A 15,133-nucleotide genomic window follows, 5' to 3' on the forward strand; every position below is an offset into this window, starting at 1 on the left:
AATTTGCTGCTAAAATAATTTGATGAAATATGATATATATATTCATCTTACATTATTAATTTTTTATATTTGAATAATCAAAATTTAATTAAAAAATTATTTTATGAAACATAAAATAAATGATATTAAAATTATAATATATATTATTCTAATACATTTTATTATATGTATTATAAAATAGTAAGTTTTACAGATAATTATCAATCAATCACAGATAATTATCAATCAATTACAGATAATTATCAATATATTGTTTATATAATCAAGGTAAGTATAATTATATTATAAAATTTATAAATATTTATAAATATTTTATGTTATAAATTATCGCTGAAAATAATTTTATTTAAAAATAATAATAAATATAATAATAAAAACATAAAAACATTTTAAAATTATCATATTAGAATATCATTATTATAAAGAATATCATTAAGTATTTATATATTTTTATATTATTTAAATAGATATATAAAAATAAGATTAATTTTAATCTTGAAGTTATATTGAATTATATTTGTATTATTTTTTTTTATATTACATTTAAAATTAAAAGTATTAATCACAATATACATACAAATTTAATCGTTAATGATTTTAGATAGATTCACTCAATTAATTATTTTAAGAATAAATAATTCTAAAAGATATATACAATATATTTTTTAATTTATTTTTAATATTTTAATTAGTACGATATTTTAATCTGTACGAATTTGTAAAATTTTTAAGATAATTACGAAAATTATGATTAATTATTATCATTTTCTATTTTTCTTATACAAAAATTAAAATTATATTTTTTATTGTGATATTTCGAATTTCAATCTAAAAAAAGATAATTATTTTTATAATCATAATAATATAATATTTCAGTAGCGTTGCGTGAATATAATAAATTCGAATTTATTTTATATAAAATAATAAAAATCAAAAATATATAATAACTGATTTCTTATACTTTATTATACATTTCCAAGAAAAATTCAAACTTTTTACGTTAAAATTATCTATATTAAAAGAATCAGCTTTATATATTTTAAATTATTTTTTTTTTTTTTTTGATGATCATATATTATTATAGAATTGTTATATCAAAACGATGTATAGAGAAATATATATTGCCATTATGAAAAATAATTTTAAAAGAAATATAAATAAGAATTTAATAAGAATTTCAATTTATCTTATTTTTCATAATTTTTTTTTATTACATCTTATTTTCTTCTCTTGATATATAAATAATATATAGAAATAATAATATAGAAATAAGAATATTGAATTTTATTTGAAATAAATTGATAAGATAATATATAAAAATATTTGAGATCTCAATGTTTCCTACGAAATTATGTTATTTTGTATTTTTAATCGCTACAAAAGAAACATTAGCAAATTTTTACAAGAAGAATAATACCTTTCATAATTTTAAGTATTCAATTATTAAAGTATTCTAAGTAATCAAGAATTTATAGACTTTTTAAATAAAATTTAAATGCAAAATGAAATGAAAAGAAACAAAGATGAGAAAATCTATATTATAATAAAATGAAGTAAGTCCATGCGATTTGTTGATATTTCTGATGTATAATTTATCGTGATCTTCGCGATCTCGAAACATACAATGCGTGTAAGAAGCTCGATTCCAGCTCAGTATTAATCGAGTCGTCCGATAGTACGACAGGTTTAAAGTGTTGTAATCATAACATTGACACGTTGAACAGTACGGATTGTTTGTTTAATCAAATTGATTGGATTCGCACGTGGAAAAATCGTTAGTAATTGATTTTTTATTCTACATTATCTAAACTACCGGTAATAAAACAAAATTGCAAAATTTTTTTATTTTATATTAAATATTGAAATAATTATATATGATGGAAAATCAAAGAAATTTTCTTCTTCGAATCTACAGAGTCATCCTATGAATTTTGGAATAATTAATTAAAAAGACAATAAAATAATTGAATTTATATATAATAATGCAAAAAAATTTTAATACTATCTGCTTAAAGTGAACATATGTAATATTCGAATGATGAATATTGAAAATGAATAATAAAAACTTTTTAAAATTTATTTATTTAGATTTCTGAATAAGATTCAATTTTGTAATATTTTAAAGATTTGATTAATTTACATACATATTAGTATTTTCATAAATAACTTCATAAATTAAAAAATCAATGTTTTCGAAAAAATTATATTAATTTTATTATTAATCATTTATAGTGCTTGATATTTTTAAAGTGAAAAATATATTATGTTTGTTCTTATCAAATATATTTATATTTCTTCGGTTTCAAAAATTGTTTAATTTTTGTTTAAAACTTTATACAGTTTATGTGTTATATTCCTTCTATCATTCTCGATTGTAATCTTTCAAGAATGCGAAATATGCGAAAACGTCATTCCGAATACATTCATCATGTTTTCGAAATTGACTTGATATGTTGAAAATGTTCGTATCTTCGAAGGACTCGAACTGTATATAAATAATATCAATTTAAAGGTAACGGTGTAGTACTTTGCTGTCATCAATGTATGTGCCCGATTTTCCAATTGACATTCGCGCCTCACGCGATGCAGAATCAGAGGTCATCAAAGATCATCTTATTATTTTCTTGATAGTACTGAAACAAAACTTCAAATGATATATCTTAAAAATTAAATCAATTTTATTAAGATAATTTCATTTAATTAGAAAATTACTTGTTTTTTGAGTTACCATATATAAATTTTGTAGATTTTTTGTTTCTCGGAGCCTTTTAAGTACTATAAGTCTCTTAATAACGTAATTGAAACAATTTGTGTTTGAAATCATGATATTATTACCTTTTAACTTTCATTATACGATATCGGAGTTATTTAGATTAAGCGTACGATGTAGATTAAGTGTATATAAATATAGATAATATTGAAAATTTAATGTAATTATATTAAGCAAATTTAAAATATTAAAAATATAAAAGAAAAAAAAAATAAATTTATTCGAAAAATTTATTTTAAAAAATACATTTTAATAAATTACTGATTATCGATAAAATCAAAGGATGACTCTTTATTTCAATTATACTATATTAAAAAAAAAATTAAATATATAAAACATATATATTAATAAAAAATATATTGCAAAAATGAAGTATATCAAAATTTAATTTTATTAATAAATCTTTGAACGATCATTAAAAAATTCTTAAACGATCCAAAGCATGAATGACATTTTTTCCATCGTACACAGACAATGTGTTTGACAAATAAGCTTCGACAAATCGATCAAATAAGCGAAGTGACGTCATATCATTTGTCTACTCAATGCATATTCACGAGTTCATTCATGAATTAATATCTCTCGAGCCCTTTATTACTCACGACAATACTCTTTGTAGATCAATGATGTAATCGAGTAAAGCGATAGCCGAGAAGGATAGAGACGAATCATTCACAGACCTTGAATACGCCAAAAAGAAAGTACAAACGTGGAGAGGAACGTGGATATGGAGAACGTAACGGTATCCATTTCGAGTACTCCAAAGCGTACGACCATGACCTCTTTGCTCCTAACACGATGGTTGGCGTCAAAAAGCTCGACTCGTACGAATGCAGAGACAAGTTGGTCCTCCGACGATCGAAGTTTAGAATACGGCACACCGCCACCCATAGAAGAGCCGCATTGTTATTCCATGTGTGCCAGCGAAACCTCTTGCACGGAGGAAATTAATTGCACATTGCAGGTGAACAAGGATATAATTAAGAATCTGTTAGTAGAGCATATGAGACACATCGGCGGTCGATTGCAACTTCTCGATGATTTGGAAGAAAATAAAATGGATCTAAAGAATCCCGAGAATTTCGCGAAATTATATAAACAACACGAGATAAACGCTTTGTTACTTCACTCCTGCTTCTTGGGCCATGTCGACGCGATTAAAAGTTTGCACAAATGCGGAGCGGATTTGAATCATTCGGAACAAGGACAAGGCTTAACTCCGCTGCACTTGTGCGCGTTCAGTAATTGTTTGGAAGGAGTACAATATCTGCTCGATAACGGAGCCAATATTCATTTGGAACGAACTCATACACCCTTTCATTATGCCGCTTTTGGAAATGCTTGTAAAGTAACTCAATATTTCCTTCAACTAGGTATCAGTCAGGAATCTTGTTACGGGGAGGAAACTGTGTTACACAGTGCGGCCAGGTCAGATGCTTACAACGTGTTAAAGTTATTGGCACCTAATAATCCTATTTTGGATAATTTAGATTGTAATGGATACGCTGCCATACATCACGTAGCAGACAGAGGAGATCCAAGTTGCCTAATGATATTACTAGACGCAGGTTGCAAACTAGATTTAACGACCAAGAAGAATGACACTGCGCTGCATCTTGCAGCTGCTGCCAGTTGCGTGGAGAACGTTGATTTGTTGGTAGAAAGAGGCGCGAATGTTCATTTGAGAAATCACAGAGATCAAACAGCTCTTCATATAGCTGCTCGTTCCCATTCCTTGGAATGTGTGGAGATATTGTTAAAGAAAGGTGGATGCGATCCTAATATTGAAGACAGCGACGGAAGAACGCCTCTGCACCTCGCTTTAGGTAGATCATTGTTAGCCTATGACGTAACGGAATTTTTGATCACGTGGAAAGCAAACGTGAATAAAACCGACAAATACGGTTACACACCGCTTCATATCGCTGCTTTAAACGAATTATCACAATGCGTGGATATCTTGATCCAACACGGAGCGGATCTTAGTGCTAGAACGAAAGGTGGAACTAGTGCATTATCCATTATCTTACGTAAAACACCGACGTCTTTAAATGTCTTTAAGCAGAGATTAGACGCATCGATAACGCTTCATCAGCATGGATCGGCAACTGGAGAGGCGGAGCTTCGTCTCGATTTCCATCCTTTGCTTATGAATCAACAACAAGGCGAAATAAGATATCTTGGAACGTTCGTGAAGGAAGGATACAAAGAAATATTGGAACATCCGCTCTGCCAGGCATTCCTCCATCTGAAGTGGCAGAAAATTCGAAAATATTACGTGGGAAGGTTGATCTTTTACCTGTTTTACGTTCTCATATTAACAGGATGGGTAATGACCGCTCTGGCGCATAACTGTTACAACGAGTCGCATGGCCAATTAGACAACGGTCAGCCACCATTGTGCGCCAATACAACCGGTATCAATGGTTTTCTTTACAGACATCCAGCTTTACTCGAGGTTGAATGGTACGCATTGATGGTGCTCACGATCCTCGAAGTATTCCGCAAATTGACCAGCATTCCAACGTATCCCTCCGTTCGCCAATTCTTCACGCAAGCCGAAAACATGGTCGAATGGTGTGTGATATTGAGCGTGTTCGCCACTTCTTTTATCTACACGGGTAGAACGTATCCGTGGCAGAGTCACGTAGGAGCATTCGCGGTGCTCTGCGGTTGGAGTAATCTTATGTTAATGATAGGACAATTGCCAATATTCGGAGCATACGTGGCTATGTTCACCAGCGTTCAAGCACAAGTATTCAAACTTTTGTTGGCGTACGCCTGTCTCCTGGTAGGGTTCACAGCGAGCTTCTGCGTGATCTTTCCACGATCGAAATCGTTCAGTAGCCCCCACATCGGCCTGATCAAAGTTCTGGTCATGATGACCGGAGAGTTAAATTTCGAGGATCTGTTCTTTCCTCATGAAGAGGACGGGAAAACGATCGACTCGGGGAGTACATCTTGGATTTTGTTGCAAGTTTCCGCCCAGTTGTCGTTCGTCCTATTCCTTTTATTCGTCACGATCGTGTTGATGAACTTGCTGGTAGGAATCGCGGTTCACGATATAAAGGGACTACAAAAAACGGCAGGACTTGCAAAACTCGTTCGCCAGACGAAGCTTATCTGCGACGTCGAGACGGCACTTTTTTTGGGTCTGATGCCAAAAAGATTAATGAAATTTTTACGATGGACCGCTCTGCTTCTACCATCACCTTTGAGAGCTGTTTTAACCGTTCGTCCCTTGAATCCGAGAGAGAGTAGACTGCCTCGCGATTTGTTAGCCGCGGCGCACAAGGTCGCTAAGGAAAGAAAAAATTGTATATCTGGAACTTTGTACAGTAGAAAGAGCAACGCCACCATGTATACGTGTTTGAAAAGCGAGCCGTACTCGACTTTTCGTCGACATTTTCCAGAAGAAGAAATTTCCACGGTCGATGATTACGCGATTAAAGGAGAATTGTCAGAATTGAAAAAGATTTGCGAGAGAAATCATCAACTTCTTCAGGATATCGTGTTGATGTTGGTGAATGATAAGCGCGAATAAAGAACAGGATGAGAATAATTAAGTTTAATCTGGAAATTCTTTGAATCATAATCTCTTGGAAATGGCAAGGATATAAATGATTTAAAAAACGAATCGCTATATGAATATTAGAGATATTAGATTATATTGCATAATGCAAAAGAATTTTAATGCATATTTTGATATCATATTTTTTTACGCTTAAAGAGTTTGAAAAAATTATCTAGATATTATTTAATATTGAATCTCTATTGTTCATTGGGATATTTCCAGAATTTCATGACGTAATCTTCTGAAATAAAAATCCGAATGATTAAAATCATTGAGTAAAAAAAACGTATGTTTATATGTTTTCATATTATAAAACAAAATTCGAAAGATATATAAAAGATATATGAAAACATTGCAATTTAGTTTCTGAATTTATCTCTTTTATCTATTTTCTTTTAATTTTAAAAATTTTAATCATCCTTGGTAGGTGATTTTCAATTCTTTATGCGTTAAGAACGTCATAAAGATTTATATAATTTTTTTTATACATTTGTGACAAAAATTAGAAATGAAAATAAATATTTAAATAAAAGTTTAATAATTATATTTCAACATAATCTTTGAAATCTAGATTTATTGTTTAATATTTGTAAAATATTGTTTTATAATACATTACATTCCGTCCATGATATGAAGAAAAATTAAATATTATTATAATGATAAGTTAAAAATTTTAATACTATTTATTTTTATATTTTATATGAATGTTGTAAGTGTAAACAAGTTGTAAATACGACAGGATTAGAAAATGTATATTTTTATAGAAAATTTTAATTTGTTACTTAATAGTCTGAAACTATAATAAAAGAAAAATAATTTTTTTAAAATAAAATAAAATAAATGTAATTCTTTATATAATAATACCAATTTTAATTTTTTATATAGAAGAAAAAAATTTATATGGAAATAACTTACATGTAAGTGCTTAGAAATTATTCATACTTAAATATATCTATAAAAGAGAAGACTAAGAGATAATAACATAATCCTTCAGATTTAAAAGGAATAATGTCATAAAAAAAGTATAAAAATCATATTTTGAATAGTTTTCATCCAGGTATATTTCTTTTACAAACATTGATATTTTTAAATTTATCGTATACTAAAAATATTATTAACTTTTAAAATAACTTATTCAATTTTAGGTATTTGAAAATTTAATTTTGTTAATAATATTAAATTATAGTTTTATTTTAATTTTAATAATTTTAATTTTATTTAGTTTTGTCCTTCAATATATTGCAATAGGTAATGAAAATGTAATTATGATGTGGATACCGTGTTGTATGATCGTAACTCGAACTGAATTCCTTTTGATATAAGAATCATATTGTTCATAATATACAGTCTATTGTCTTTGCAGCTTCAAACGTAAATATAATTGTTCATTGATGATTGGAATTCGCGATAACATTCAACTGTGATAATATTTCATTATTCTAGAAAGTAATATTACTTTTGACTCTTATTTTATACTTGATTTTAATGACTTTAATTTTATACATGTATACATAGTTTTTTATTTGTTTTTTCTTAGCTGTAGCTATCCAACTATTATAATTTAAATACATTATGTTGTTTGAATTTAAATGAGAAAATTATTCAATATAATCTCATCAAACAATTTTATTAATTAAAAAATGTTTTATTATTTTATACGAATCAATTAAAAAGTGAATTGTATTTCCGCTTTGGAAAAAATTGATAAATAAATATATTTTCACTTTTAAACGCATATTACGATTGTATTTTGCATTACCCAGCAATTTCATGGAACGTGTTGTTACCCAACATTCTTGTGGATACCTTGGAGAGGCAACATTTCTATAAGCTTAAACACGTTTCGCAAGATATATAAGTACCATAAAAGAACAATTTCAAACGGAAATGAAATGCAAATCAATATATTAATGAATATGATTTTACAGTTTTCAATAAATATTTGAAGTATTTATTCTTATCATATATTTCGCATCATCTTTTTTAATTCAATCCACGGTATCTCTTAAAATATCAATGTTTTCAACATGACAATGAATTTTTTCAACTTTGCATTGACATGAACATAAATTTCAACAACTGCTTTTCCTTTCTTTTTTTTTGATCATTAATAATTTTATCCACGAAAACACTTAACAATCATTTCTGAGAATTTGACTTTTGATTTTATAAAAAAGGAAAACAGCTTTGTTTTTTTCAGAACACGATTGACATATTAAATCTTGTAATATACCTCGGTAAAAATCGCCGCAGGTAACGATGTGCTTCCACTTCGTTGGGCACATTCAAATTTAACCCATTGATATTCGCCAAATGGTTAAGAACCACTCGATGAAACCGGTTCCAATTCGTAAGAAATCGGAATCTGAAAGCCAGATAACAACCTATATGTATAACGATAGAATACAATTCCCGGTCACGATGAGATTGAACAAGGACGCAGAATTTCAAGTGCGTAGCATCAAGATTTTACGAGAACATTTTAAAGACCGGTGAATCTATGAAAAAGACTCACATCCGCACTGACTCTGCTCGTTTCAGCATTGGAGAACGTCATACGATATCGCGTACAAGCATCCATGATACCGGCTTTCTCTTTATTAATTTGCGAAAGTGTCTGAATATATTATCGGTGGACTATCATTTTTTCAATTGTCAAAAATGAAATTTGAGGATCATTTTGTGATTTGGTGAATTTTTTTGGTGAAATTTGTAATAAATTAATGGATAGAAGAATGGAAGTTCAAATTTTGATATGAATATAACAGAAGGAAAGCATTTAAAATAATATATTTTATAAATAAAAAAATGAGAAATAATCAATAAAAGAAAATTGATTTCATATTTGATTGTTATCTGTTGAAATCTTATTTTGACTGAAAGAAAGAACTGACAGAAGAAATTGACAACAACGAAGAAACAATTGAAAAAATTCGAACAATAAGTGAAATATGTTCAATGTGAAAAAAAGAATAACTTTATCAATTTATGAATAATTATTATTCTATATAAAAATAAGAAGATTGTTATTTTTTAAAAATTAAAAATACGCCTAAATAATTTTATAAAATAAAATATATAAGAAAAAAAGATTTAAAAAAATATAAAAATAAAGTATAAATAAAAATTAAACAATAAGTTTCTCTTTTTTTCTTTTAAATATTTAATTTCCAAAATAATAAAAAATTTCAATAAAATCTTTTTGTCATTATATTTCTACTTTGTAATATATTTTCTTAATGTTATTTATTTATATTCCATATTTATATTCCTTTTTTAACATTTTAATATTTAACATTTTATTATTTATTACCTTCTATAGTCTTAACGCAATATAAATATATATAGATTATTAAAAAATCGATAATTATTCATATTGTTATATATATATGATGATGATAATGATGATGATGATAATGATAGTAAACAATTCTAAGTAATAATATCACTAATAATTACATATAATTACACTGTTGCATAATTTGATATTATCGATAATTGTACATCAGTATCATTGTAAAATAATTAATTATTAATACAATATAATTTATAATTATTTTCTTCCTTTTCTTAAAAATAAGTTGAACTATCTAAAAATTTAAAATAAATTATCATACATTAAACTTTAAAGGAACAAGAAGAAACTCGAAGAAAGTTCTGTCAAGAATTATAAATTAATCAATCGTTGAAAATCGAGGAGAGATAGAAAAAAAAAAATGAAAAAAAAAATTATTTGTTTAAAAATTTGAGCAAGGGAAAGTTTGTTTATTGCAACGGTTGGTCTGCCTCGATGTGACTCCCATCTCATTTAAGTTTTAAGTTCAAGGTCCCTGTTCGAAGGAGTACTGGCTTCTCCAACGGAAGCATGTCTTTTCCTCTGAACTTATATATAGAATGTATCCATACGAGTCGGCTAATATAAGTCACTCGGGCGAGTGACACCGGTAGTCGCGTGTGCTGCAATGACGAGAGCATTCTCTTAAAGTGATCTAAATGACTTTGGGACGTGACGTGATAAACGAAGAAAAGAGTGAGGCCGAGGTATGACGATTGGAACGTTCTTTCGAGGTGATCCACGATAGTAGAGAGTGTTACGTCGCAGTTTCTTCATCATTCTTGATCACGACGACGAATTTCTTGGACAGATAATGGACGATAAACAGATATACGAGAACTCCACCGACATACCGAAGGCTAGCTTGCAACTTCCGACAATTACGGTTGGCAACGAAAGACCGCGGCGTTACTCGTTAACCAGTTTAAAAGATCATCGTCTCCCGTTTGAAAACGAAAACGATTGCGGGAGAACGATAGAAGGAGAAGTTGAAGCACATGAAAATGTCGACAAAACGTGGCAATTGAAAATGAAGCCACTCGCCAATCATGAGAAAAGAACCAGACATTATTCTCTGACTAGATCAAAAAATCGTCGTTCTTGTCTGTATACGGACGAAGACAGAAATTTCTTAACGAAGACGGTTGTGAACGAGACTGTCAACGATAAAACGACGCAAACGTTAAGAGTACCATTGACTCGTGAAGGAAGAACGATACACTGTTCGTTGTCGAATCTCAACGATCCGTCGAACGATCTTCTGTCCACCAGATTGACTTCTACTTTTAGATCCGTCAGATATCGACAATCGAGTAATTCGGAGAAGATCGTGATCGATGATATTCCTCTGGCAGATGCCTCGAACGATCACGTGGAAATCGACGCCGGTACACCTCCACCGGTTGACGAATCTCTCTTCTACGATAATCTCGATGTATTCAGACAATCGCAGATCAACAGCAACGATCTTAGATCGATCATGTGGTCAATCGTCACTACGGCTGAAATGAAAATATTACTTCAGCTAGAAAAGTGTAACGCGTTACCAGAGATACCGGCAGGAGAACGAATAAGAAATATAGCGTACATGTGGTGTTGTTATCGCAATTTGGCGCATCTATTACCAAAATTGGAACAATCAGGCGTGAAATTAGATTACGTGGAGCCTAGCACGGGCATGAACGCGATCCTAGCTGCATCGTTAAGTGGTAGCGTGGCTTGCATCGAGCATCTGATGAAAAGAGGCGTCGATATCAATTACCGGAATCCGATCAATCATTATACGCCTCTTCACTTCGCTATCTTAGGAAATTCGCCTGATACAGCGCGGATACTGCTCGATAACGGTGCAAAGCCGAGCACGTATCTTTACCAGGAGGTGGCCGAACCAGTTTTGCATTGCGCTATCAGAGCAGGGGCTGTGGAAATAGTAAAATTATTATTGGAACGAGGAGCAAGCATCGTCGAGAAAAACCATATGGGCGAGACACCGCTCCACGTAGCTTGTTTCGTTCAATCAATAAAATGCGTTGAATTACTTCTAGATTCGCCCGGTACCAATGTCAACGCGGTGGATCGGGCACATAGAACTCCTCTTCATTTTGCCGTGATGACCACTTATTCCTCCGCGAAGCTCGTAGAACTTTTGTTAAAACACGGTGCCTTGGTGAATGCAGCGGACAAAACCGGCTTCACTCCTCTTCATGTGGCGGCATTAAACGAACAATCTCATTGTGTGGATGTATTAATTTGGGCCGGTGCAGACGTCAGTGCGACCACCAGCGCGGGTCTTTCCGCTTTGAACATTATCCTCAGAAAGATACCAGATTCTCTTCAAGTATTTCGACAAAGATTAGACGCCTCGATAACGCTCAGAAGACCCGTGCCTCACAATAGAGAGTTTGAGATGAGATTGCACTTCGATTTACTCTTTCCCAGTGGGAATCAATGCGAGACCAGTTTCATCAACACTTTCGTTCAGGAACGGCGTAAAGATTTGCTGTCCCATCCGTTGGTAATGGCTTTCCTGCATTTGAAATGGGAGAAGATTAGAAAATTCTATTTACTCAGAATTCTAGTTTACGCTATGACCGTGATCTGTATGACCACGTACGTACTCACCGCGCTAGCTTACAAATGTTACAATCACGACGAGGCGAACAGCTCGAAGATTTGCAGCAGCAAACGTATCTCTGGATTCTTATTCAGGCGACCGGTGATCGAAATTCAATGGTATCTTTTATTAATATTCACTTGTATCTCTATTCCCAGGAAGATATTCGGTTTCATGGTATACACGTCCGCGAAGCAATACTTCTCGAATATCGACAATGTGTTGGACGGTGTTGTTATAATCAGCGTTTTCGTCACGTCATTCGTGTACACGGGACGCACATACGATTGGCAAAATTACGTCGGAGCATTTGCGATACTGTGCGCTTGGACAAACTTGATGCTGATGGTTGGTCAGCTACCGGCTTTTGGCACGTACGTGGCGATGTTCACTCACATACAATTCGAATTTGCTAAGCTACTGCTTGCTTATTCTGGATTGCTGATAGGCTTCACTATCAGCTTTTGCGTCATTTTCGTCGGAGAACCGTCCTTCGGTAATCCTTTCACGGGACTCATCAAAGTATTAGCAATGATGGCTGGAGAATTGGACTTTGAAGGGCTTATCACGCAAATCGATCAAGGATTAGAATCCGATGGACCTTTTGTTATTTATCATCCGTTATCGGTGTGCTCTCAGATCCTCTTCACTCTGTTCATCGTATTTGTCACGGTTATATTGATGAATTTGCTAGTTGGAATAGCTGTTCACGACATTCAAGGTTTAAGAAATCATGCTGGTCTCACGAAACTTGTACGTCAAACAAAATTGATTCTATTCACGGAAATGGTCTTGCACAACAGTTCGATTCCGTACGCTTTTCGAAAATGGATGTCCGATCATAAGATTAACGTGGAGAATAGAAGGAGAGTCTTAGTGGTGAAACCGTTGAATCCTTTGGAGAAAAGACTACCCAAAGATATTCTAAAGGCTGCTTATGAAATAGCACAGAAAAATATACCGTTCATGAACGACGAAAACATTAATTTGAGCGATCACGTAATAAGAATGAGACAACATAGCGAGGAATATTTTGACTCGAATTTGCAATTGGTTATTGAGAATTTAGCAAACAAACTACAATCTTACGAAGATATGATCAAGTCGTTGAAAGAACAATTGTTAGATACTAATAAAATGCTAGAGAGTGTTGTGAAAAGTCTGGCAAAAGAAAAGAATAACTGAGCTCAATTAGATACTTGATTGATTGAAATTACAAAATAGTTTGTTAATTGAGAATCGAGGAAACTTAATTGTAGTTAGTTAATAATGTGCACGTGAACGATTGCAAATAATCGAAACTACATCTTAATATTTAATAAATCAATTAAAATCCGATAAAATCGATTGATTTAACTTTCTATATAAATATCATTTTAAGCATTGTAACGAGTGACTTATGGGAAAAGGGTGGCGGAACCTGAAGTGAAAGTGAACGTAGAAAAAAAAATATACATGTTTAATAACGATGGCATTAAGACTAATGGTACTAACTTTTGCTTTTTTTTTTATACTTTTTAGATTAGTCTCTTTCGTCATAAAAATTTTTCACGTCTTTGAATATTTATGATTTATTTTTATGATTGTTACTACTATAATAAAAAAATAATTTATACATATATAATATAAAAAAATGTTCGTATTTAATAAGTATTTAATAATTAGAAAATTTAGAAATTGATATTTCGATGTTGTTCAATTTCTTAAAGCACAAATATTTACACTTCATTATGATTATTTTTAAGAAAGGAAAAAAATGAATACGTTTTCTTAATAAACATTTTATTATAAAAAATATTTAATTAATTAAATTAATCTCTTTTTATTTCTTTTTTACAAATTCTTAAGAGAGAACAAGATTATTATAATATGTTCTCAACTAAAAATTTGATAGCAGTAAATATTATTCGTTTAAGCGTTACATATACGTTTTAAACAAGCGCTTAAATTTTGTTATATTTTTTAAGGAAATATTAATTATTTTTAACTGAATTTATTTTAAATTACAGGTTATATTTCCATTAATTTTTACGAATATGTATGACAAAGTTGATATTGAAGCAAATGTTACTGGTGGAGGGTTTTCTGGACAAGCTGGTGTTATACGATTAGGTATTTCATTAGGGCTTCGAAGCTTTGTCGATAATGACATGATAGAAAGAATGAAACTTGGTAAGAAAAATATTGTTTTTTTAATTATTCATTTCTTATAATTAAATTTAATTTTGAAATACAAAAATAATTGATTAACATTAATCATTGATATGATTAATATATCATTAATCATTATAAATGTAAAATCTATATTTTTTTAAATATTTTATGAAAAATAGCGTTCAATTTTTTTCAAATCATATTTATTACTTTTTTTCTATGAAGAAAATATTATTTTGATATTATTTTGATATTAATTGAAATTAATTGATTTCTATATATAACTTATCAATATTATTATATTCGATAAAAAAATAATGTATAGTTAAATTATTAAATAAAAAATTCATTTTCCCAAAATACAAGTAGCATTTTAATTATATTTTAAAACATAAGTTTATAGTAAAAACTATTGTTCAATTATAATTGCACGCCTTTATTAAAGTCATAATTCTTACATTTATAATGATAATCAATTATTAAATTTATTTATTATCAATATTTTATAATTATTTAATTAAATCAAAAAATATATAATTAAATTGTTAAGTTCAATATATGTATCATATGTATCAGAATATATGTATATATTCTTTATATAAATTATATTCTGAAATATAAAGAATAAATGTATTTATATTATACTTGTTATATAAATTATATAACAAATATATATATATATATATA

General features: G+C 30.1%; 3 protein-coding genes across 4 annotated transcripts in view; all 3 read left to right on the plus strand.

The window, feature by feature from the left end:
• Positions 1 to 6,747, plus strand: part of LOC102671086 (28S ribosomal protein S9, mitochondrial-like) — an 8,922-nt gene extending 2,175 nt beyond the window's left edge. Inside the window, exons 1-2 of one of the 2 annotated variants that reach the window (XM_031513553.1) lie at positions 1,501 to 1,815; positions 3,390 to 6,747. In XM_031513553.1, coding sequence (XP_031369413.1) covers positions 3,498 to 6,314 — 2,817 coding nt within the window. In that variant the 5' untranslated portion in view covers positions 1,501 to 1,815; positions 3,390 to 3,497 and the 3' untranslated portion in view covers positions 6,315 to 6,747. Of the gene's footprint in view, positions 1 to 1,500; positions 1,816 to 3,389 lie in introns of those variants that run through there. The other variant, XM_006622127.2, reaches the window with a different exon arrangement.
• Positions 6,748 to 9,882: 3,135 nt separating this feature from the next.
• On the plus strand, positions 9,883 to 13,742 carry LOC116186412 (transient receptor potential channel pyrexia-like). Its single transcript, XM_031513552.1, has one exon. It carries the CDS (start codon positions 10,493 to 10,495, stop codon positions 13,475 to 13,477), a length of 2,985 nt encoding a protein of 994 aa, XP_031369412.1. The 5' UTR covers positions 9,883 to 10,492; the 3' UTR covers positions 13,478 to 13,742.
• On the plus strand, positions 13,362 to 14,538 carry LOC102670822 (30S ribosomal protein S9-like). The gene is made up of 2 exons (XM_006622125.2): positions 13,362 to 13,778; positions 14,302 to 14,538. Exons 1-2 carry the CDS (start codon positions 13,761 to 13,763, stop codon positions 14,503 to 14,505), a joined length of 222 nt encoding a protein of 73 aa, XP_006622188.1. The 5' UTR covers positions 13,362 to 13,760; the 3' UTR covers positions 14,506 to 14,538.
• Positions 14,539 to 15,133: the final 595 nt, after the last annotated feature.

Source organism: Apis dorsata, unplaced genomic scaffold (assembly GCF_000469605.1).
Source record: "Apis dorsata unplaced genomic scaffold, Apis dorsata 1.3 scaffold_667, whole genome shotgun sequence".
NCBI classification, from domain to species: domain Eukaryota; kingdom Metazoa; phylum Arthropoda; class Insecta; order Hymenoptera; family Apidae; genus Apis; species Apis dorsata.